This window comes from Antechinus flavipes, chromosome 3 (genome assembly GCF_016432865.1).
Source record: "Antechinus flavipes isolate AdamAnt ecotype Samford, QLD, Australia chromosome 3, AdamAnt_v2, whole genome shotgun sequence".
Taxonomy (NCBI): Eukaryota; Metazoa; Chordata; class Mammalia; order Dasyuromorphia; family Dasyuridae; genus Antechinus; species Antechinus flavipes.
This window is the reverse complement of record NC_067400.1, coordinates 486,895,449-486,922,415: the sequence shown is the minus strand read 5'-3', so window position 1 is coordinate 486,922,415 and position 26,967 is coordinate 486,895,449. Positions and strand designations below refer to the sequence as shown.

The 26,967-nt window shown below is 33.5% G+C and overlaps 1 protein-coding gene across 10 annotated transcripts in view; it reads right to left on the bottom strand.

Annotated features, from left to right (window-relative positions):
• Nucleotides 1-11,521: 11,521 nt before the first annotated feature.
• Nucleotides 11,522-26,967, bottom strand: part of DEUP1 (deuterosome assembly protein 1) — a 142,361-nt gene continuing 126,915 nt past the window's right edge. For all 10 annotated transcript variants that reach the window (XM_051986807.1, XM_051986809.1, XM_051986811.1 and 7 more), the window contains 2 exons: nucleotides 22,135-22,270; nucleotides 11,522-12,737 (listed from right to left, as the gene is read on the bottom strand). In XM_051986807.1, coding sequence (XP_051842767.1) covers nucleotides 12,561-12,737; nucleotides 22,135-22,270 — 313 coding nt within the window. In that variant the 3' untranslated portion in view covers nucleotides 11,522-12,560. The remainder of the gene's footprint in view (nucleotides 12,738-22,134; nucleotides 22,271-26,967) is intronic.

The following is a 26,967-nucleotide window of genomic DNA, read 5'->3' as shown; positions in this document are numbered from 1 at the left end:
CACTGGAATTTATTGAGTGGGGATATATGAGGAGTGTGTGTGTGTGTGTGTGTGTGTGTGTGTGTGTGTGTGTGTGACATACTCAGTTCTGCTCCTCCTCCCCCCCTTTTAAATCAAGGTTGCTTAGAAATTCTCTATTTTATTAAAAATCCATTTTTAGGATTATACGCAGTTTTGGAAAATAGATTATTCTTGATTGTAAGCTTGTTTCCTTTGCCTTTTAGAATATTGCATTCCAAGTTCTATTCTTTTTAATTGTAGCTACTAAATCTTGTATAATCCTGACTATTCTTTTTTAATTGAATTTCTTCTTCTTAGCTGCTTGTGGTATCTTTTTTCTTTGACCTAGAAGTTCTGGATTTTGGCTATGATATTCCTGGAATTTTTATTTGGGTATTTCTTTTAGGAAACGACCAAAATATTCTTTCTATTTTCACTTTAACATCAAGTTCTAAAAGAACTGAACAGTTTTTGAAGACTTTTTGAATGATGGTTTCTTTATAACTCTCAGTAGTCCAGTGAGATTCTCAAGATAATTTCTCTTGGAACTGTTTTTCAGGATAATATATACCTTAGGTTTATATACCTTAGGTTTTATTGTTCTGTTTTTGAGTCTTTGGATTTGTTCTTACATTCCTTATTGTCTCATGAAATAGTTGTTTTCTGTCAGGCTATTTTAATTTTCAAGGAACTCAACTCTTGAATAAGGTTTACCAATGTCTATTCTAAGAGATTAATTATCCTTGCTATTTGTTGCTTTCCATTGCTACTACTTTGTATCTCATTTTGCTTCTTCTGGGTACTCATGCAGTACTTGTGACTAGGACACTCCTCCCTCCCTCCCCCTTTCCCCACATTCCCGCCCCTCCCCGGGGCTCTTTTTAGATTTGTAGAGTCCTCTCCAGAATTTATCTCTTCAGTTCTCTCAGTGAAAGTATTTCTGTACTATTTCAAGAATTGTCTTCTTTTTATTTCTATCTCTAGTCTAATTTTCTAGACTGAAGATTTGTGTTTGGATCAAACTCCATATTCTCATATTCCTACGGTGTTGCTTAATTTTTAGTTAACTATCTAAGATCAAAGAAGCCTTGTCTTATGCAAGAGTTTTCTGACCTTCTCTCTTGCTATGATTCAGGTCCAGGTCCTTTGATGATGACTTGGGTATAGGTTGTGGGTTCTGGGTCAAGAGCAGTTGCCTGCATCATGGCTTAACTCTGTCTCTTATTGTGATTGAGGTTAGAGCAACACCGATCTTTCCCTATCACCTTTTATGGATGGGGATGCTGACCTTGTGCTATGTACTGACGTGGTCCTCTCTCTTGCAGGAATAGTTTGCCCGTGCTGACCATGCTGGGTACAATTCTCTCCTTCCTCCTACCTACTCCAGCTTGTTTTTTCTCTCTACTTTTGCATTCTGGCAGTGTCATTGTACAGTTCTGGACAGAATGAAGAAACTGAATCTCCATGTCATGGTTGTTTTTGGTCATTCTTTTATCTGGTGAATTTCTAGAGCTTCCGTATTTTTACAGAATATAGGTTTAGACCAACATCTTATACAATATACCACAGGCATGTTTATGGAGATCTGGGCTTTTCTTGGTTTTACATTGCCATTTTCTCACAATTCACCAAGAAACACCTTTTATCTGTAATTATCACTACCTATTTTAAATTTTGCATCCTAGAGAGCTGCCTGAAGCACTGACACGTTAAGTGACCTGAGTAACAGTAGTTTGACTAGTTTGAAATTGGTAGAATATGAAGTTAGTTCTTTGTCTGCCACAGCACACTATCTCCTCAATACTAGAGAAAATTCACAAAATTGGTTACAACTAAATTAATTAGTTTCTTTAAACTGCATTATTTTAACAATAGGTGCAGAGAAAGTCTTTTGACAGAATACAATAAAATGTTCATTTATGCTAAAAACTCTGTGAACCACAAGCATGAAAGGGTCATTTTAATAATATTATCAAAGTATGCTATTTAAAACCAAAAGCTACACATTATTTGTAATGGAAAACCAATAGAAGCTTTCCCAAAAAGCATTGTAAAATAAGGAGGTTTCTTTTCCCTACTCTTATTAGACACAGTTCCAGAAATGTAACAGTGCAGTGGAACAAAAGAAAGAAATGTAAGGATTAACAAAGGCAGAGAAGAGACGGAATTGACTCTATTTTGTGACAATATGAACTATTTAAAAAATCCCAGAAAATCAGCAAAGAAACTAAATGAAATAATTAATAGCTTCAACAAAGAAGCAAGATATAAAAAATACATTCTTAAAAATCAATGATATTTCTAACTAGCAAAAACAAAATCCAGGAAAAAATGTGATAAAGAGACATATTATTCAAAATAAATGCATAAAATATGCCAGCAGCAGTCCAGCAAGAAATACTTAAGACTTGTAGAGATATAATTACAAAGTATTCTTTAAAGAAATACATTTAATTGGAGCTGTAGTCATTGCTTATGATTATTATAAAAATAATAATATGAAACTACCAAAATTAATTTATAGATTTAAAGCTATACTAATGAAACTACTATACTAATGAAACTATTAAGGGATAGTTTATAGAGTTAGATAAAATAACATAATTCAGTTGGAAGTTAAATAATCAAATTAATATTAATTAAATTAATTTTAAAAGGCAGGGATATTAGAGTGAAATAACTTCCAAATCTCAAACTCTATTTTAAATTAGGAATCATCAAAACAATTTGAAAGTAGTTCAAAAATTAGGTCACCAGACAAGACCAGCAGAGAAAGAGTCTGGAACAATTGAATTTAATTGTTAAATCAGTATTAAATAAACCAAAGAACATAATAAATTATTAGGAATGAAGTCCTTATTTGAAAAGAATTACCAGAAAAACTAGAAAGGATTTTAACTGAAACATCTTATGCAATATACTAAAAATCATAATGATTATGAGAACTGAATATAAATATTCATATTATAAAAATTTTAGAAGATAACTAAATCAGTTATCTTTTATAATATTGGCTAGGTGAGTACTTCTTAATCACATAATTAATTAAATTCTAGATAATGTCAATTACATGGTATTGAAAAACTAATTTACGTGAACAAAATCAATGAAACAAGGATAATAAGGGCAGCCTTTGGGTGAAATCTTTATTTCAAATCTCTCTCTCTCTCTCTCTCTTTTGGCTGATGCAGTTGGGATTAAGTGATTTGCCTAAAATCACACAGCTAGGAAGTGTTAAGTGTCTGAGGCCAAATTTGAACTCAGGTCTTCTTGACTTCAGGGCTCGTGCTCTATCCACTGCACCAACTAGCTGCCCCTCAAATATCTCTTATAAGTGTGTCTGATATATATTACACACAGGGAATTAACAGTTATATAAAACTAAGAACCACTGCACAAAGTATAAGTAATCAAAAAATATGAGCAAATAGTTCTCTTAAGAATTGTGAACTTTTAACAACCACACAAATGCAATTCCAAATCACTAATAGTAGAAGAAATGTAAATCTTAGGATCATAAAAATCACAGATTTCGATCCACCATGTTCCTGGATTTCACCTAATCTAATACCTTTATTTTGCAAATGAGGAAATGGAGATTGTAAGATTAACTGAATTAACTCCTTATGGTCACAGCTAGGATTTGAATCCAAGTGCTCTGAAGTTTTATCACAGACCCAACAAATTGGCAAAGATGAAAAGAAATGGAAATATTTAATGTTGGCATAGGAATAAATCTGTATGTTAATTTGGAAAGTATTTTCTCTATTTTAGCTTATCCTGACCATGGGCATTTAAGCTCTCTGCAATTGTTAGTTTAGCTTTTCATTTTTTAAAAATTGTTTTCTGGTTGAATTCATACATCACATATAATTAGAAAAGTTCCCATATGTTTAATATAGTTCATCATCATATAAAGAAGATATATATCTTCTTCCTGCTTTCTTGATTTTATTATAATATAAAATGCTTAATATTTTTCTACATCTAATAATAATAGTTCCAATTTATATAGCACTTTGTTTTGCAAAGTATTTTACAACTATTATCTCATTTGATTCTCATAACATGTGAGTTAGATGCTATTATCATTCTCATTTTACAGCTGAGGAAACAGGCAGAGAAAGATAAAGTCACTTGCTCAGGAGTGTCTATGTCAGGATTTAAACTTTGGACTTCCAGACTTCAACTCCTGTTCTTTATGCACTATACCATCTTCCTATCTCAAACCTTGCTGTTTTATGCTATATGCTTTTTTTTGCTAAAATCTATCATTTAAGTCATGTTTTTGTTGATTGTTTGGAGTTTTCTAAGTTAATCAATCAATTATCCAGGAAGCATTTGTTACTATGATACATATAAAAACCAAAAATATTCCTTGCCCTCAAGTAACTTATAATGTAATGTAAAAAATCCATTATATCATTTACAAATATAGATGTTTTAATTTTGCCCACGCTTGCTTCTTTGATTTTCTTATATTATTTCTGTAGCTATCATTCCTAAATCTCTGAAATAAAGAAGAGTAAGTAATGTTAGTTATGAGATCTCTACATATAATTTGAATTTGTGTTCAAATAGTTGCAAAATATTATATGAAGAAAAAAAATTCTTCTAATCCTGTGCTTTTTTGTGTTAACATAAATGTGTTTTATTTTGGCAAAGTGTTTTTCCCAGATCCATATAGGAATATATTATTATTATTAAAAATGATGATTTTATTAATACTGAGGCTATTTTCTGACATAAACCACATAATCATGTCATATTACTTTTAATATATTACTGAATTAATTGAGAGTTTTATATTAACATAATTATGTTTTGTAGTTTTCTTTCTTTGCTTTTTCTTCCCATAGTTTGTGAACTATATTTATTTTATAGAAAGAATAGGGACAGAATGTTATCATTCTTCCCTATTTTCAAAAGCAGTTTATATGTCATTAGAATTATTTGTTCTTTAAAGTTTGCCAGAATTCATTTATGAAGCCAGCTGGTTCTTTTTCATTTTTTGCATAGAAGTTTGTTAATCACTGGTTTGGTTTATTTCTCTATTACTGGTTTATTTAGACTATTTTTCAATTTAAGCATTTTATATTTTGCATTTATCCATTTTGTTTACAATATGTTTTATTGCTACTTTAATTGTGTGTAATACTTTTCAATAATTTTATTTCACTATTACAATTTCTCTTCATTTAAAAAAAACAGCTAACTTGGTTCCCCTCTTTGTGATTAAATTAGCGAGTGGTTTATTGATTTTATTCTTTGCAGAAAACTAGCTCAATTAATTCAGTGGAGTTTTTCCACTTTTAGTTCTGTGGTTTTCTACTTTGATCTTAGTGGCCTCTTCATTTATGCTTAACTGCAAATTTGTCTTTTATTCTTTTTTTGTTTAGTTAATATAAATTTTCAAGGAAATAAATGTCTCTAACAATGCATTAACTGAATACCATATATTTTGATATGTTGCATCGTTATTATTATTTTAATACAATCTTAGTTGTTTCTGTAAATTTGGTGACCTAGTCATGCTTTAAACAAAGTTTTATGGAAGGCTTTTTAATTTTTACATCAAGGTCATCCCACATAATAGGTGTTAAACATTAATTTAGTGAATGAATGAAAAATTAATATGGAAACAAGGTGATTGTTGCCTTTAGGAATAGTTATTTTGTTTTATTTTATTTTAGTGGAAGGAAAAAGATCGTGGATCTAGAGTTGGAATTATTTTAGAGTGTAAGAGCCCAAAATCTAAAGAAGTTGAGTGACTTGCATTAGGTCACACCACTTAGAAGATATCCATGATTTAACCCAGGTCCACTGATCCTAGACCCAGTTTTCTTTCTCCTATACCACACCACATCAATTTAAAGTATGGCAGCACTCTTTATTTAATACTAAAGTAGAATAAAGAAAAAAAAAAAAAAGTCCAGGAATTTAATAGTTCTTGGTGTTTGGCAATCAGTCATCCAAAGTGTTCAAATAAGGTTAGTGGTTAGATCCCAGGATGGAAGACTGGAGTCAAGGAACCTAGAACTTAATGGTGCTTTGAGTTTTGTTTTTGTAGAGATGGGGCTGGATACTCTTAATGAAAGAAAGAAAAAGCAGCCTTTGCAATATGGATTTAGAGATAATCCTGAATTCTGTTCTTCAAATATTTATTAAGAGTTTGTTGTTGCTTAAGAATAGACCCTCACTAAAGGCAAGTGTCTGTATACTATATATAAGGAGGCTACCAGAGAAAAGATTTTATATACTGCTATGGATTCCTTAGGGATGGGATATAATAAATTTGGGGAAACATTCAGAAAGGAGAATAATAATACAACTTCTATCTTATGTGAACTGTTTGAAATTAGAGAGTCTTCCTACATCCTCTAAAAAATACTTGGAAAGGGCAAAGACTTAGAAATTATTAAACTCTTTCTGGGGGAAAGGTGCTGGGAAATGCTGAATGATATAAAATTAACCAGAGGAAATGGACTTTGAAACATGTAAGAGGACCGCTGGTGAGTTAAAAACCCTCTCTTCAGGTGGCATGTCAGTGAAGCATGGGCTCAGCCTGTAGGACAAGCTCTCAATCAATTAACTAGCAGTGTAGCCAGAGGGACCTATTTATGGCAATTTTTTTTTTTAAGGTACACACTTAACTGGAGTAGAATACCTTGACCGCATGTGTCATAGATATGATACAGTAATGACAGGATACTGATGCAAAGGAATGGAGCTTACTTAAGTAGAGAACCTCAGGAAACTTGCCTTTGACACCATACCACCTTGATGATACAATGCCATGAATGTTTATGGTTAGTAGGTAGCAATTTGGTGTCACTTTGATCATGGAGAAGATCTAAATTGTGTTCCTAATTATTTCCCAGGACAAGCATTTATTAAGCATTTACTATGTCTCAGGGGCTGTACCCAAAAAAAAAAAAAAAAAAAAGGAAAAATAGATCCTTCCCTCAAGAAGCATCATCATTATAACTATCATTGTCATCTTCTCTAGCATTTAAATATATTTTTTAAGATTTGCAAGGTGATTTACATATGTTAACTCATTTGATTTTCCTAAGAACCCCTGGAGGTAGGCATTATTATTATCCCCATTTTATAAGTGAGGAAACTAAGGCTGACAAAGCTCAACTTACCTGACTTAGAGTAAAAGAGCTAAGTAAGGGAAGAGGGATTTGAATTCAGGTCTTCCTTTTTTCAATGCTCTATCCAATGTATCAAATATCTTAGTTGTTGTTTTGCTTTATGATCCCATTTGGGGGTTTCTTAGTAAAAATACTGGAGTGATTTGCCATTTTCTTCTTCAGATTTTATAAATAAGAAATTGGGATGTATAAAATTAAGTGATTTGCCCAGTGTCATGTGGGCTGGATTCGAACTCAGGAAGATGGGGAGTCTTGACTTCAGGCCCAGCACTCTATCTACAACATCAAACTGCCATTTGTAGACATATTAAATCCAACAGATCAAAAATTGATTTCACATTCTCTTTCCTCCCAAACCCTTTCCTCTTCCTAACTTCCCTTTTACTGTCAAGTATAGCACCCTCCTTCACACTCAGATTTACAAACATGTTATCCTCAAGTCCTCAATCTGGTCCCTTCCAAAATCCAATTAGTTGCCAACTTCTGTAATTTCTGTCATCGGAACATATCTCATATATGCCTCCTCCTGTCTTCTGACACTGCCGTTACCCTGGTGCTTGGCAATAGCCTTCTTGTTGTTTCTGGTCTGCGTCAAGTCTCTTCCTACTACAATACGTTCTCCTCTCAGCTGTCAAACTGATCTTCATGAAGCACAAAGTCTGATGTTGCATCATCTTTATTTAAAACATGAGTTCCCATTGCCTCCAATTATTAAATATAAAATTCTTTGTTTAGCTTTTCAAACCCTCTATAACCTTTTTGGTCGTCTTTCTACCTTTCTACTCTTTTTAATGACTTACATACCCTTGCATATTGTACTATCCTTTTCTCTCTCCTTTCACTATTTCCCTTCTCACCAGTGTTTTGCTTCTGTCCTCCACCTTTAATTTGCTCTCCTTTTTTTGCCCCCCCTTTCTTATTCTGTTCCTCTTCTATTTCTGACCTCCCTTATATTTGCCTCCCCCTTTCCTTTCTCTTTTCCTGTACTTCCCCATAGGGTGAGACAAATTCTATACCAAATTAAATATATATGATATTTTCTCTTTGAGCCAAATCTGGTGAAATTGTTCAAACAACACTCACCTCTCTCCCTTTTTCTTCTGCCTATAATAGGTCTTGTGTGCCTCTTCATGTGAAATATTTTACCCCATTTTATCTCCTCTTTTCTCTTCTCCCAGTACAATCCTCTTTCTACCTCTAATCTCTTTTTTAATATCATCACATTAAAGTTAACTTATACCTACACCCTCTGTCTAAACATAGCCCTTCTAACTGCCCTGACAAACAAAACAGTTCTCAAGAGTTACAAATATCTTCTCATATATGGATGTAAACATTTTACAGTCATTTTTGGTTCTTTCTTGCTTACCTTTTTATGCTTGAGTCTTGCATTTGAAGATCAAATTTTCTGTTCAGCTGTAGTCTTCTCATAAGAGATTGAAAATTCCCCATTTCACTGAACATCCCATCTTTCCCCTAAAAGATAAAGCTTAATTTTGTTGGATAGGTGATTCTTGGCTGCAGTCCAAGATTCTTTCCTTCCGGAATATCATATTCCAGGTCTTTCAATACTTTAACATGGAAGCTGCTAGGTCCTGGATGATCCTGTCTGTAGCTCCTCCATGTTTGTATTGTTTCTTTCTAGCTACTTGCAGTATTTTCTGCTTAATCTGATAATTCTGAAATTTAGCTATTATATTCCTTGAAGTTTTTATTTTTAGGTCTCTTTCAGGAGGTGATTAGTGGATTCTTTAATGACTATTTTACTTTCTGACTCTGGGATATTAGGGCAATTTCCCTTGATTTCTTGAAAGATGTTGCCCAGGCTCTTTTTTCATCATGGCTTTCAGGTAATCTAATAATTCTTAGCTTGTCTCTCCTGGATCTATTTTATAGGTTACTCTTTTGCATTTTCTATTTTTTCATTTTTTAAAATTTTAATTGATTCTTAACATCTCATTGAATCATTCATTTGCAATTTTTCAATTCTAAATTTTAATGAATTATTTTCTTTGGTTAACTTTTTCTCTTTTTGCATTTGGCCAATTGTATTTTTAAAGGAGTTTTTTGTTCAGTGGATTTTCCCCCCATTTGGCCAATTCTAGTTATCAAGAAATTTATTTTTCCATTTCACAAATTCTATTTTTAAATACGTTTTTTCAGTATTTTTTCCATTTACCAAATATATTTTTTAAGGAGTTTTCTTCAGTTTCTGTTGCTTTTGCTGTTGGCTTTTTTCTTCCAAACTTTCATAATTTTGCTTAGCTCTCATTCCCTCCCATTTTTGTTCTCTCATTTAAGACCTTTTTTGAGCTGTTTCTAGAGAGTCTTTTGAGCCTGAGACCAGTTTATATTTTCCTTTGAGGCTTTACCTGTAAGTCTTTTGCCACAGTTGTACTCTACTGGGTTTACATTCAGATATTTCCTATGTCCATAGTTGTTCTCTATGGTCAGGACTCTTGCTTTTCTGCTCATTTTTAAAACTTGATCTTTGCTCCTAGGGTATAGGGGAAAATTATCCCACGCTTCTTTTGCAGGGGTACAGGATGAGGCTGGCCAACTCCCATCTGTTATGCTAGGGTTCAGGAGCTCACAATTTGCCTTCTGTATTTACATTGGAGGTCTCACAGCTGGCCTACTGATCCACTGGCCTTCTGAACCAGAACACAAAAACCAATGCTGCTGTACTTTGACTAAGAGCTTCCTGCTGAATTCCCCACATTAGGCCTCTCCATGCCTGTCTTGGGCTGCAGGCCTCCTTTTTTCCCCTGCCTTCCTCCTGATTGAGACAGACCTTTCCTGAAGTCTTTCCAAGATATCTTAAACTGGAAAATTAGTACAATCTGAATGTTTGTGGGTTCTGTCACAGCAAAATCCATTCAGAGGCTTGCTATAATACTAATTCTGAGGGAAGCTGGGCAGAGCTCAGGCAATGTCCTGTCCACTCTCCACCATCTTGGTTGTCTCCCACATATATTATCTAAGGACACTGATATTTCTAATTTTACAAAATATTTCATTTCCCAACTCTCCACACTTCATAGTTCCTCATGCCTGGAACTCTCATTGTCTCTACCTCTTAGTTTCCCTGAATTCTTTCAAGACTTAGCTGGAGTCTCACCTTCTGCAAGAACCCCTTTCTGATCCTATTCATGAATAGTAGAAGAGTAACTGAGAAAAATCTCAGACTGATGGGGAAGGGGGTGGTGGTTCATAGCATGACTGAGAATGTGTATGTGCCCAAGATTGAACCAACATCATTTACCTCTACAATTCCTGACATTTTTTAATGACTTCTGGAAAATTAGTCTATCATAAATGGAGGATTTCAAGGACCACTTGAAAAGAGCTATTAATCAATGACATCATTATTGAATTCCAAAGTCTGTATGGTCACTCATAGTGGCAGAATGGAAAGATTGGGAAAGTAAGGATATTATTCCCTTAAGTCAATATGTATTAAGTACCTAATTTGTTAAGTTTAAAAGAATTAAGGCAGATCAACATATCATGCTAGAGTTTACAATGTTCTCAACTAACTGCTGAGCAGCCAGTAGTTCTGAGTGTTAGATTTGAATAGTGAATGTTACCAGATTCCTATGACTGAGGGAGATAAGAGAAAACAGCTTTTGTCTGTCTAATGAAATCCTGCTGAATTTGAGTACCAAGGATTTTCTGGGGGTCCTGCCACTTTTCAGTATCACTTGAAAAGAATTGGGACATAAAATATTTGGATATGTTTTTAGCTGCCCTCCTGAAGTTCAACAACCTGGTACTATTTTTCATCTTCCTACCAATTATCCCTACCCAATCTCAAGCCCTCATGTTTGGGGTTACTTTTATCCAACTTTTGTACCCTATAATACACTTAAGGGATCAGAGAAAGGAAAGACCTTTTTTAATACTCTACTTTAAACTATCTTTTCCTTTTAAAAGGTGATTCAGGAAAACTGGGATTAGGAAATCATGAAGAAATGGATTAATAAAGGAAGTTCTTTTCCAGATCAAACCAGAAAAAAAAAATTCATCAATATAAATCTATCTCCAGGGAAAAAATTCAAAGTGATTACCTTCAAGACTGTGTCACTAGTGTTATCTTCCTATGTAAAGGTTAGTTAGCACATTAAGAAGAATAATTACTATGCTAAATTCAGAGCTCTACAGAGATAGAAAAAATTGTTCAAATCTCTATTTTAGCAGACAAATTTCTAATTAAAGTGTCTTTACTCTAAAGAGAAAGATACCAGTACAGATTTTGGGTATAGGAAAATGTGTGTTGAGGCTTTTTACTCTTCCAAAGACAACTCTGACAAATGAATTTGCTTTATTTGTACTAAGGTTAAAAAAAATTAACCAGGAAATGAAAAGTGTCCATAACTTTTATTTTTCTTCTTATGTAAAGTTTATGTTGATATAGTCTAGTTAGATGTTATACCATCAAACATACAGTAAATACAATATGGCTGAGATAATATTGTGGTGTTAACCATCTGTCTGTGTACAGCTGCACTTCCTCATTACTATGCAGAATGAATTGAAGCCTTCTACCATTAAAATAATGGTGCTTTCCCCCCATAAGTTTTTCATCGTGACTCCCAGTAGATGTGATAGCCACCTGGGCAATTTTTTATAGCCTTTGCAGGAAAATCCATTTTGGTATTAAGAAAGTCAAACTCCTGTCCAAAGGATATTTTTAGAAAGTGAAATAGAATTGGGGTAGATATTTCTTTGTAGTGTTAACTTTACTGTTCGTGTTCACATAGACAATGAAGTAACAAGAAGTATTTCATTCTGGTAGCCTTAATGTGGCACATTTGAAATGTACCCTGAGCATCTTAGATGATCTTCCCAATGTTAATATCATAGGATCATTAGAAAAGGAAATGCAACAACAGGAACACGTCAGTATTTTCTATGAAAATAAATGTTCATATTTTAAAGTAACACAAACACCAAAATAATTTTTTTCACATGAAAAAAAATCTCACATTTTCAATTTTAGTTCAACTGAGCCGTATTAGATTGTTTTATATTCAAAATGCTTCTCCATCCTTAGATTCGCTTTTCTCATAGCAGAGGAAATGGATTTTTAGTGTACATGATTCAAGTGGGAAAAGAGCTGCATAATTAATTCCAAGATATTCCTTAGACTGGAAAAGTCTCTGTGATAGTAGTAATGTTTATTTTATGGCAACTCTACTGCAGAACACTTTAGGACATTAATGAAATAAAGCAAACAGCTTTATAGAACAAAATACTTACTATTTTCTAGTTGCCTTGTAGTAATTATTTACTCAAGAAAACAGAACAAGATTTTTCAATTTCATTCATCAACTTTGCAAATGTTTTGCTAGAATTTCTTTTCTTGGGGGAGGAGGGAAACAAATAAAGTTTAAAGGCTCATATATGTCTATTTTGTTTTAGCCTGGTGTATTTATTGAGAGTATATTCTGTATGTCTTTGAAGTTCATCTATATGTGTATTTAAAAGCTTTTCCAGGTCTTTCGCCCGTTTCTCTTCTTCCATAAGGAAATGCTGTGCTGCCAAAGAAGCAGGGAATGACATCTCTGGGGGAGACTGAATAAAAAAAAAAAAAGAAATCAGCCGAGAAACAAAAGAACAATATGATTATCCCCCCCTACATTTATATGACACATTTCATCCCAAAGAGACAGCCAAATACTTTACAAAATTAATATTAACAAAGACCATAGCTTGCATTACATTATCTAAGAATATAACATGATATCTCTTTTGTGAAACCCAGGCACTATTGCATAACTGGAAAGAGTGAGATAATTAGAATAAAAACAATAATCACTGCAATGGAACCTCTCAACCTTGTACATTACTAGTTGGCAAACTTAAGTTTTCTCATTAAAAAAAATTCCTAAGTAAAAAAAAAAAAAAAAAAAACCTTCAGTATATATTTTAAGAAGACTTCTACCAGCAGAAAATAACATTAATCCTTTGGGAAAGGTATGTTTCATAATAAAAGCTAAATATAATTGTCATGGACCACTCCCCTTATTGTTTGTGATTCACTCCACAGTAACCATTCAAGCCACTTTCATAATTAAGGTGGTCTACTTTTATAATTAAGAATTCTGAAATGTCTCCAACAAATTTCTTCATGACATTTCTCTCTCTACTTTATCCCTCCTAAATCTATTTCTCTGCTCTTGAATTCTTTATCATCTTGTATCATTATAAATCATACTTTGGTGAATCCCAATCCTGGATTACCTCTATTTACCTTCTCCACTTTTCCTCCACAGCCAATTAGGCCCTCACTACAATCATTTAACTCTTCCTTAATTGATTCAGCTTCAGACTTTATCTATGACCCCTAGGCAAGTTACTTGACCCTGCTTCCTCAGTTTCTTCATCTGTAAAATGAGCTAGAGTTAGGAAACAGTAAACTACTCCATTATCTTTGCAAGAAAATCCCAAACAGGGTAACAAAGATGAACTTAGATGAACAATTGATACTGTAGGCTAATTACTGAAGTTATTCTGCTGGCCAAAATCTAACACCAAAGCAATAGGATTTTGGTGCACACAGATTTGTAAAATAAAGATAGGCATTGGGGATATATGGGTAGACAACCTTAGCTTCCCCATCTTCCTTTTTTTGGCTCAAATTCATTTACATACTAAACAGAGAGAATTCTGGAATGTTTAATCATAAACTAGTTATCTGTAACAGAGGATTTCAATTTCAGACATAGAGTCAAAAAAGACTTAATCTTGAATTGGGAGCACTATTCCTGGCTTTTGTCAACAGTAGCAGTTCTGACTAAAGAGCTATCAATCTCTACTTATCAGGAAGAAGTTCTAGCCACTTTATTAGACTGGAACTGAGGTGACCAAAGGGTGGCTCTGAAGATATGAGTCAAGAAGCCAGTAAGAGAAAGGAATGCTCACAAAACAAGAACATGTCCAGCAGCCACCATGTGATCATTAGAGTTAACATTTGGCTGGCTGATAAGAAGTGTTGGCTCAATTTTGCCAGGAGGGACCAGCAGAACAGTGTCCAGTGGAAACCATACACTTGGCAAGGTGAGCAGTGTGATGACATAATCAGAAGACATTAATGATTCTTCTGTGTTGGAGGCATGAGATAATTGCCCTTTTACATATATGCCCTGACCACAGGTATTTCCCACATGTGTATGCCCCTCCTGAGTGATTCCATTGTGCCCACTCTCTAACACTGACAGTATGTATATTTGTAGGAGAAAATGCCACAGGGATATGGATGGAATGTCCTGTTGCCACTTTTACTACAATGATATTTCATGAAATCTCTTTGCTTTGAACTGTTTCCAGTGGTTGTCCAGAGAAAAATTAGGACCCATAGAGTACTGAGAATCTGGCATAGCTATTTTGAGAACTTCATGTATAAGAGAAGGGTATCCTAGATACTACAGCTCTTTTGCATTTTCCACAATAGATATTCCAAGCCTTTTTTATTTGTACCATCCCTTCCCCTAAGTCTAACATGAGACTCCACTTCATACCTTATTGAGAAAAGAAGCCATTCACCATGAGTTTCCACTTCTACCATACTGTACATTTAAAACACCTTGAAAGAAAGATGGTCTTTCTCTTCACTATTGCCTTCTTGTACCTTTGATCCCATTCCTTCCCATTTTTTTTTTTTTGCATATTGTCTCCTGCCCCCAATTATCCCATTTCTCTAATCTTCAGGCTCTATCTGCTATCTCCTTCCCTGCTGTCTACAAATATACACAAGTCTTCCCTATTTCTTTAAAAAATGTATTTGATGCTATCATTCCCTCAAGTTCTTATCTTTCATAGCCCAATTCCTTAAAAAAAAAAAAACTGTCTATTCTCATCAATATTTTTTCTGTTTTCACTCATGTCTAAAATTGAAATCTGGTGTATGATCTCATCACACAATAGAAACTGGCCTACCAGTACTTTCAAGATGCTACATCTAAAGGTCTTTTCTCATTATTCATCCTTCCTGAGTTTGTGTAGCAATTGATACTGTTGACCACTTTATCTTCCTAAATATTATTTTTGGGTAAAGTGGGGAGCTTCTGAGACACTGCCTACTCATGGTTCCCTTCCTACCTGTCTGACCTCATTCATGTGCTGCATCTTCACTGGGGCCTAATATAAGCCAGGGCTGTTCTTAGCCCTCTTCTTTCTTTATATTCTATCAGTTAATCTCATCTACTTTCAGGAGTTCAATGATTATTTCTCTACAGATGACCACAATATCATTAGTCCTAAGTCCGAAGTCCTTATTAAACATTTCCAATTGGATGTGCCATAAGCCTCTAAAACTCAACATGTCCAAAACAGAACTCTTTCCCCCAAACTCATCCCCTTCCCTCTTTTGAAATTCTCTATTTCTCTTGTAGGCACTCCTTTTTTAACCTAGCTTTGAAATGTTGGAAGAATTTTCAACTTTTTCATTTTCTTCCTATGTCCCGAACCCTTTCTAATCCCCCTCATATCAGTCAAGGTTTGTGGATTCTACTTTGAGAAATTTTTTTTTTTTTTTTGCTGAGGCAATTGGGGGTAAGTAACTTGCCCAGGGTCACACAGCTAGGAAGTGTTAAGTGCCTGAAAGCACATTTGAATTCAGGTCCTCCTGACTTCAGAGTTGGTGCTGTATCCACTGCGCCACCTAACTGCCCCCTTTGAGAACATTTTTAATGTTCATCTGCTCTCTACTCACATAACTATTACTACCTCTCACTTAGATGACTGCAATAGCCTCCCAATGGATATGCCTGACTTCAATCTCCTTCAACTTCAATTAACTTTCCACAGATGTCAGTGATATTCCCAAAATACAAGTATGACCACCTTGCTCTCCTCTGCACAACATTTTAATGGTTTTACATTGTTCCTAGGATACAATGCAAATTTTATTTTAGGAGCATTGCTCACCTCCAGCAGATGCTTCTGTTCAGCACAGAAAACCCTTTGCAGTTAGTCTGGTACTAGCCTATGCTGGGCAAACTGGCATACTACTTCTTCTTGCACATGACATTTCATTAACCACCCTTTTCTTTGCTGTCCCTTCTCCTCCCCCTTCCCCCCACCCCAGCCCCAGGCCATAATGATCTTCTTTTTCACCTCTGTATCTTAAAATTCCTTGCTTCCCTCAAAATTCTGCCCAAGTGTTAATTCCTATTAGGTCTGTCTTGATTTCTCCATATGCTAATATCTCTCTCACCAAGAAATTATCTTGAATTCACTTTGTATATATTTTGTATTTCTATGTGTACATGTCATTTCCCCAGTTGGAATATAAGCTCCTGGAAGAAAAGGACTTTATTTTTTTTGCATCTACAAGACCTAACATAGTATCTAGCACCTTCTAGGCTCTTAATACATGTTTGTGGATTGATTAATAAATAGCTTCACAAGTAAGTATAATCCCCTCCTCCCCCCATACACACACATGTTTGACAGAATTTTAGGAAAAATATATTTTTTGCCTTAAGGCCTAATGGCCCTCCTCAAAATGGACTATGCAAAAATGCTATTTAAGTATTTGAGGCTTGTTTGTTGCCAAATTTACACAAAGAAAAAAATAAAAAGTTCAAGAATAAAAAAGCAACAATAAAAAGATTCCATACTATTGGACTTACGCTTTTAAAAATATATATATATATATTTCATAAGAATTAAAACATTTTCTACTCTTTTTTTTTTTGTTCTGTAGCCTCTGGTCTATTCTATCTATCTGGTCCTTTATCTATTTATAAGAAGAACATATAATGTCTGCTCAGAAGGAAGATTTACAAACCCCTTTGAAGGTAAGACAAACCATTTATGGGTGGGTTTTGCTTTTGGGCATTTTTTCCCCTCTTCCCACTGGAATCCTTTCTCCAGCTCAACTACCTTATAAACTTAACTGCCAATTTCCCAATTCCTCAGTTTCTTACTTGAAATCATGTTTGACTTTTTTACTCTGATCTCTTCCTCAATATTCAATCTATCACAAAATCCTGTTGATTGTTTTCCTCCTTAATACCTTTTAAGATGTTCAACCAGCAGAACAGCATACCAAATAGGAAAGGAGGGTTTGCACAATAGTTGCTTTTGTTGAGCACTGGATAATAGGTCATAGCCACCTGTGTCCCCTTCCTTGCCATTAAGACTGGAGAAGTGAGTTTAAAAAAAGAGTCCAGGAAAAACTTTGAAGGTCTGACCACCTTTACATATCATTATGTCATAAACTCCTTGCTAAGGTAATTCCCCCTCCTTTTGAGTATTGCCCCTTATCTCATTATCTCCTGCCCTTGACCTTCTTAGCTTGACATCTATCTGTCAGGATTAAGTTATGATTCTTTCCTGGAATTATGACTTGTCCATCCTCCCAGTGTTCTTTCCCCCCCTTATCTGCTTTTGTTTTCTATATAAGATTGTATATTCAGGTAGTGTATTGTTTGCAAATCCTAGTTAGTTAAAATGGTATATAAGTTCCCTGCCTTGGTTTATCTGCACAGAATGCTTTGGGCAAGAGTCCCATCTAGTCAGTTAGCTTAACTCCACATTAAAGATTAAAAACCAATTTCTGCTTGCCTCAGTTTCTCTGGTATTACACTTTCAGGTATGTGAAATATTATTACACAAAAGAGGCATTTGATTTGTTTTGCTTAGGCCCAGAAGGCAGATCTAGAAGCAAAGGATAGAATTTGCAGCAGCAAATTTTGGATTGATATAAGGAAGCGTTTGTAACAATTAAGAGTTATCCCAATGTAAAATGCACTCCCTTTAGAAGAAGTGGAAATCTGAGTGAAATGGAGGGAATGTCTACTTACTGGAGGACTTGAAGAAAACATCACCAATTAGGGGGAGAGGAATTCTTACTCAAATATAAGCTGGACTATAAATGGCCTCTAAAGTACCTTATAATTCTGATATTTACCCCTATTCTGTATTTCTATGGTTTCCATTGCATCTGTATAAAACTTTTTTTTTTTTTTTACATAGGAGTAAGTAGAATGATTTCTTTAGTTTCTAGAAAAGCCTATTCATCACATTATTTATTCAAATCACTTTTAACAATTTCCTTTCTTACTGTCCATTTCTAAACCTTTTCTTCCCTCTTCCAATCCTGAAACACCATCCCCAATATAGAAAAGATGACTTAGCTTCCTATTTCACTGAGAAGAAGGAGCTCCTCAAATTTTCTCTTCTATTACTCCTTCCTGGCATCATCAGAAACTGTCTCCTCATTCTGTCTGATTACAATAGGAGAGTGATCTCTCCTCATGAAGGTCAAATCATTTCCTTGCATTCAATTCCATTGCCTTCTATTTTTGTAAGATCTTGTTCTATAGCAGTCAACTACTTTTTAATTTATCTTCTATGTCTTACTTTTCTACTTGTTCCCTTTCATATGCCTTTACATTTGCTCAAGTCTCCCCAAGTCAAAAACAATAACAAATCTTTCCTTGATTTTTCTACCCAATTCAACAACCGTCTAATTTCTCCCCTTTGCTCCGCTGTTAAACTATCAAGACTAATGTTCTATATTTATAGTTCTATTTGTGTCACCCATCTGTTCAAAAAACTTCAGGGATTCTCATGACTACTAAGTAAAATAGAAATTCCTTTATTTGACATTATAACAATTCATATTTATATGGCACCTTAAGGATTACAAAGTAATTGCACCACAATACTCTGTGAGGTAAGTAGTATAAAGTAGTATATAGATCATCATCTGAAGATGAAGAAATTGAGGCTTTAAAAATGACTTGTTTATGGTCTTAAAGCCTGAATCCATGCCCATCACTCTTGTCTCTTTTACAACCTAACATCGCTTTATGTTTCCTTATTTCACATATGTTTGCTTCTCACAATCTATAGTAGTCCACACAAAGTGAACCATTCTTTATTCTGAACATTTTTTGTTTTTTGCTTTTGATTATATGTATCCCATGCCTGCAAGGTCTTTCTTACTCATCTTTACCTATTAACTTCTACTTGTTCTTTAAAAATCAACTCAAATGCCATCTCTTCCATGAAGCCTTATCTTATATCCCATATAAAAAACAATTCTAATCTTAAGTACCATGAGGCACTTTCTTACCTCTCCAATGCACTGATCATGTATGCAGAGTGTACAGTATATACATATACATATGTATATAGTATGTGTATATATATAGTGTGTATATATATAGTGTATAATTATCTATATGCATATTATCATTCTATTAAGCTGCAAATGCCATGAAAATTATATCTCATCTAAACCTTCTATCTCCCCAATACCTAGCATAGTAGGTTGTAATTGCATCACTGAATGAAACAGTTGAATTTTTCTCTCAGAAAGTGAATTCTACAATATCCAGTGGCCTCCACTTGAAGACATCCACAAATGGGGAAAGTCTTACCAAGGAAGCCTATTCAGCTTTTGGACAGCACTAATTGTTAGGAAATATTTCCTTATGTGGGTTGAAATCTGCCTCTTAGCAAGTTCTGGTGCTGCTCCAAGATCTGCCCACTAGGGTTAAACAGAGCAGGTCTTCCACATGATAATCCTGCAGATACCTGAAAACTGGTATCACTCTTCCAGACTTAAAAAGCTGTTCAGAGAACATATATGAGAGATGTTATAGGGATTGCATTGTTTCTTTTCAAACAAGAATTTGGGAACTGTTATGTGCTAGGTATTAGGGATACAAAGACAATTTTAAAAAAATGTCATCCCCAAGGTATTTACATTCTACTGTGGGTACGTTTAGTGTTTAGAAAGATAGGCAAATAAAAGATAATTTTAAAAGAGAGACAGAGATAGACAAAGACAAAGAGAGAGACAGACAGAGACAGAAAGAGAGCTGTAGAAAGCCTTTGAGGTAGAGATGGCATATGAAAAAAGAGTCTAGAAGAGAGCTAAAGATTCTAAGAGGTGGAGTCAAGAATGGAGTATTCTAGCAAATACAAAACCCCAGATATAAAAGATGGAATGCCAACAGAAAGTAGGCCTGTTAGATTGGTATATAAAGTATCTAAAAGGGGGTAATGTGAAATAAGTCTAGCAAAGCAGACTGGATCCAAATTGCAAAGGACTTGACATTTTAAGAAAATTCTTCCTTTTATCAAGCCAAAATTTCACTCTTTGCAATTTCTGCTTACTATTTTTAGATATGTTCTCTCTCGGCATATGCAGCTATTTAGAAAATTTTTTATTTTATACTAGAAACAATGAGGAGTCACATAAGCATCTTGAGACAGAGAATGACATGGTTAGATCTGTACTCAGAAAGATTATTTTGGCAAATGTGCAGAGGATGATTTGGAGAGAGGAAGATAATTGAAGAAACTAGTGCATTTCTGCATTTCTACAGGTGAAAAGTGCTGAGGGACTAAACTGATATGGCTGCTGTATAAGTGGATGGAAGAGAATGGATGTAAAAGCTACTGTGGAATTGACAATACTCGCAGTTAACTGAATAGGAATGGACAGGTGGTGAAAGAATGAAAAGGTAAGGAAGACTGAATGATTTTGTTCACAGAAACATGTGACTCTGGAAGGAGAGCAAACTGGAGTGAGGAGCAATCCATTTTGGACAGACTGAATTTGAAATGCCTACGGGTTGGATCTGTTCAATGACAATGTTAGACTGGAGCTCAAAAGAGATATTAGAGGTAGAATATTCCATTAATACTAAATTGAATTGATACTATTACTATTTTAAAAGCTAATTTGCTAATTTTTGGAAAACTTTAAGATCAATAGAGAGTTATTCTATTATAATATTTAGAAAGTGCCCATAATGCTTTTCAGAGCTTAAATAGGGAGCATCTTTATTTTGCTTACTTTGTTAATTCTTTTTTTCTTCAAAGAATGTAACCACTGTTTTGTGGAAACTGATAATTTATATTTCTGATCTTTAAGGATCCATAACCGCAACAGGTATTGGATTAAGATCTCTTCTTCCTTGCATGCTATCTCAATTTTTTCCATCTCTCTTATGACTACCAAAAATAATGGGAATAGATTTCTTTTCAAACAAGAAAAAGTACTTACTGTATATCTGAGCTCTTATAATATACTATCTAATTAAGCTCTGGCTGATTTTAGCATATGCATGAAATACTTGTATTCCATGGAGAAGTATTATAAAAATCATTAAATAAGATATCAAAGATGTTTTTAATGCTACACATACAGACTGCAAAGTCAATATAATTTACTAAGAAAAATACTATTTTCCTAGAAAAACACAACTCTGAAAAACAAATACTATGAAAAGAAGGTATATGATCATATCATTTACTTATTTTTCTTTACATTTAATAAGATTTTTCCATTAATAACTAAAACAGAAATATATGCAGATATTTTCATAGAGTTGGGTGACTGAGCAATTGATATTAACACTGCGCAGGAAATGAGTACTAGTGATTTGTCTCAGTACTGCTTTGGCAATTAGAAACATTCAATATGGCATCTAATCTCATATGCTGCCACTATAAAGTGAATAACTAAGAGAACTGGATAAATTTCAACTACATGAGAGAACAATATAGTCTAAGTTAGTTATCTCTTCCATATAGAGATACTATCTAAGGAGCTGTATCTCCAACTTGTTTTATTCAAGGAATCAACTCTTTTAATAAAAATACAACTTAATAAATAGGTATAAATAATAATTTGTGGACAGCATGTTCATTTTTATGTGAAAATGGCCCCAAATTATGTTGCAGAATATTAATAGCTAAGTTTTCCTATTTGATCATGACAAAATTGACTACTTATATAGAATTTTAGATTTGGAAAATCCTTTATCCCCTGCTTCTAGAGTTGGCAATATAAATAGTATTATTCCTACCATTCAGATGCGGAAATTGAAACTAATATAGAGATTTAAGTGATGTGGTCATATAATAACTTTCTAAAGTGGGATTTGGGATCTATAGCAATCACTCCTTTAAAGAAGAAAAATTCAAACAAGTAGCAACTCACCAGTGGATAGACTCCATCTTCACTCTCCAAAGGACTTGCAATATCTTTGACAGAAAATATATTACATTGGGGTTGAAATACCATAGGTGATGATGTGGTTATCACACCTAAGTTTGGTTCACAGTCTTGGATAAATCTACAAGAGAAGGGGGAATTATCACTGTTACTACTGTATTTCTACTATTTTATCTGTAGGATTTATATCTCTTTGATGGCTTATACCTTCAAATATTGTGCCTATCAAAACTTTTTTCTTTTTACCTTACTATAAAACATCCTTAATAAACTTAATAAAACTTTTCTCTTTTAATTTATGTCTTTTGTATTTATATCACATTCATTCTTGAATATATTTGTCCCCTTCTCTTGTTCACCAATGCTTCATTTGTAAAAAAATTAAATCTGAAACTAGTAAAACTCTAAAAAGTCATCATAGATTAAAAATAAAGATAAAATGAGATATTGATGAAAAAGTGCTTATCATAGTATCTAGCATAAAGTGGATGCTATATGAGTAAATATTTCTTCCCTTCTCTTCATAAACTCAAAAGATTTACTGATAAGATGATAGGGGTCATCCAGGTGATCCTAGATATCATGTATGGTATCATGTAGTTCAACCTCTTGATATTATAGGTTTTCAATTCTATTCCATTCTATTGTTTGATTCTAAACTATTTGGTTTATGGAACAAAAGAAGTGATTAATATTTATATAATGATTAAATTGAGCAAAAACATGGTTAAAGCCTTGTAATATCTTAGGTGAGGCTACAGATTACTTAAACAGTCCATTCATGTATTAGTGATAGTCATTCATTCAGAAAGCAGATATTAAGTCTCTTTTATGTTCCAAGAACTGTGGTATGATATTTTACCTTTCCTTTCCTTTAGCATTCTTTGAATGCTATTATTGAACTCCAGATTAGATTGGATTTGAAAAAAAATGATTCTCCCCCATCTATTGGAGTATTATAGAACTTTTTAAACTTACAATAGAAAGCTTAATACTCAAAAAATTGCAACTATAAACTTTCTTCATTAAAAATAAGAGTAAAGAAATATTACTTATATATTGATTCCTTTATTCCCCCCAAATAGTAAAATATATATTCAAGTATAATTAACACACACACACACACACACACACACACACACACACACACACGCATACACACACACCCATGTTCAGTTGTTTGTTAGAAATAGTTAAATCTAATTTTTTTTTTATTACAGCTTTTTATTTACAAGTTATATGCATGGGTAATTTTACAGCATTGACAATTGCCAAACCTTTTCTTCCAATTTTTCCCCTCCTTCCCTCCATCCTCTCCCACCCCCCCTCCTCTCCCCATTGGCTGGTTGACCAATACATGTTAAGTATGTTAAAATATAAATTAAATACAATATAAGCATACATGTCCTAAGAGTTATTTTGCTGTACAAAAAGAATCAGAGTTTGAAACAGTGTACTATTAGCCTATGAAGGAAATCAAAAATGCAGGTGGACAAAAATATAGGGATAGGGAATTCTATGTAATGGTTCATAGTCATCTTCCAGAGTCAAACCTAATTTAAAGGTCAAACATTTTTCATAGTATATGACACTCCAAATTCTATCTTTTCTTTTCTTTTTTGGTGATCAACAAATTATGTTCATGTGTAAAATCTCTTTATACAAATTAATATGTAAAATTGAAATTAAATAGCCCAGTAATTTAAATAGAAAACACCACAAAATATTTGCTTCAGTTAGATATTTATTTGAAATAGATATTAAAAACCTGCATGAATTTTCTATTTTGTTTAAATTTTAAGGCTTCAAAATACTTTAATAATGAAATAGTGAACTTTAATCATAATTTAAAAAAGTTTTTGCCATGGGAAAGCTTATACTTTTTTTTATATTTTTGCTTTTGCATCTCATTGCCATTCAATTGCAAACTCCAATACAAATTTAATTAAAAAAAAAAAAAAGCTGCTTAAAGCAGTTCAACTTATTGCCTTTGACAGGTCCATACTAGATATTTAATTCTCTAGAAGTGTCCTTAATATTACTTAACCTCATTGACTTTCTTAATAGATTTATGTTTTGCTTATTTGGTGCTTTTGTTTAGCTGTGTCAAGCTACTTTTAAGTTCAATTTACTGTTTGTTGTGATGAATTTTCTGCTTGTTATTAAACATAGATAACCTGAATAGACAACCAATTTCAAGATTTTAAATTTTATTGTTATTCTGTATTCTAGAAAAGCTTATGAGAGATTCCTGCCATTTATTGGAAGTTCCCACTAGTGTGTCCTGTTTTAGAATAGATCAAGTAACTATCTTTCTGAGCACCAATGTGCAAGAATGATGTTGCATTTAATTAAAATGGTTGAAAAACCATGAAAATATGAAAAATCCATTTTTGAAACTAGTAATTCCCCAGTGGATAAATACTAATTTCAAGACTAACACATTTTAGTTTATCATAAATTATAGATTATAAAATTCTTTTCATTTTTTTACCCAGAGCAGATATATGTATATAGTCTTTATGTACATATATTTTTCTCATTATGCAAACATCTTCAAACTTATGCAAAACAGCAGCAATAAAAGTTAAGTGAGAAAAATATAAAGTACATTCAAGAAACCCCAACATGTTTTCCTTTTTTATTTATCTAGAAATATATCTTTTTCTCCGATTCTCCAAAACCATAATTACCATGGAAACTAAATAGCAAATTAAACTGAAATAACAGGGTTTATGATGTGCACAATAAGAAGGAACATCCCACAATTCAAATAGAATTATAACAATTGCACAGTACATCTGCATATAATCTAAAGTTGAATCTTTTCATTTGAATTAGGCTATATTTACACTCCAAATATCATTGGAGAATTAAGGCAATTATCAAGTAAAACAAAACATTGTTACTTTAATTATCTAGAGATTTAAAGAAAAACTGTAATTTATCTTAAATTACCAAGATAATTGTCTCAATTATTCACCTTGATTCTTGTGTATTTGACCAGAATTAATGCATTAGCCTTGTTTCACTGCAAGTTTAATAAAATGCAGAGACCTTTTAAAGGGAAGCCTAGATTATAAATCTTCAAAATAAAATGTATTTTTCCTTAAAGCTCCCTTTATTTCTTAAAAGCCATAGAATATAGCTACCTACACAAAAGCTTCATAAAAACCATCTCTTATAAAATATGTTGTTCAACCATTTAAAGGCTACTTTTATAACCAATATTTCTTAAGGTATTCCAAACCTGTTTTGGTTGCCATTTCCAGGACACTGTAAGCTCCTTGAGTACAGGCTTTAATTTTTTAATTAATTATTATTATTATTTTTTGCCTCTGTGTTACCAGAGTCCAGCCCAGTGTCTGGTACCTATCAATAGTTAAATAAACGCTTATTGATTGAACCTCTGCTGAATTACATCAGAAGGATCCCTTCTGGGTTCACTGGATCTCTCCTTTATGGAGGCACAGATGAGCTGTCAAGCTCATGTTAAAGGGTCCCAAACTGATACTACTTGAAGATGTTAAGAATGTATCTCAACTTCTTTTAAACATTGCAACAAAAACAGAAGCTCCACAAGCTGTTGAACTACCTTGACAAAACCATCCTACTTTTGTTCTCATCTTATGGTTTCCTCTTGAAAAGAACTATTTCTACGTCTCATGTTCTGGCATCTTTCAAAACTATTTAGTTTCTTTCTATATCACCTTGGAGACTGCATGGATTTTTCAGTCTTGAGTGTCAGAGGAAACAATGTAAAGTAGTAGCAATTTACTGATGTAGCAGCTCTGATTTTATGGAGTGTTTTCAGATTTACTTGTTGCTGCTGCTTAAGTATTATTTTTCTGTTAAGTCTGATTCTTCATATGAGGTTTTCTTGACAAAGATATTGAGAGTGATTTGCCTTTTCCTTTTCTGGCATTTTATATTTAAGGACACTGAGGTTTCAAACTGGGTTAGATTACTTGCCTAGGTTCCCATAACTAGTAACTTGGTCTTTCTAACTGCAAACCAGGTGCTTTGCTGTGCCACCTATCTGCTCTATTTACTTTATAGATGCTTTTTCAAAATAAACTTTATAAGTAAACATTCTTGTTCATTTTTTGGGAGATCAAACTGAGGCTCAAAGACACTACTTAACATGCCTCTGGTCCTACAGTGAACGATGATAAAGATGGGATTGAGACCCATCTCTCTCCTGACATTCAATCATCATACTTTCCATTCCATCATGTTGCTTCACAAACTTTATATATTTCCTAAGATCATAAGATGAAGCTGGTTGTAATTAAATCTTGTGGGTTTGGGTTGATCCTCAGTTGGCTTAGAATTTCCCAGTATATTCCGTTTCTGTTTACCACAGCTTTAGCGAATCTGGCCAATTCTAACTTTTCTTGACAAGAAAAAAATATTGGGTTTTTACTCTATGAGGATAGGGAGCCAAAAGTGAGACAGTTCTTGACCCCAAGGAGCTTATATTCTACTAGGAAAATGTAACATAAACACCAATATAAGCCAATATAAAGTACATGCAAAGTGGTTCCAAGAGGTAGTGCTGTGTTGCTTTCATTGTATTTAGAAGAAAGTTAAGAATTCTAAGAGGTGGAATTGAGGAGGTAGTAACCTCCCTAGGTGCTACCACCTAAGCAAAGGATTGAAGATGGGAGTTGGAATTCTAGAAGAACTTTGGTCTAAAGGATGCATCCAGTTTGATTTTAGATTCTGCTAATGAGAGTTTTAAGGTCACTTTCCAAGTATTACTGACCTAAGATAAAAATAACAATAACAATAATAATAATAATAATAGCTAGCAAT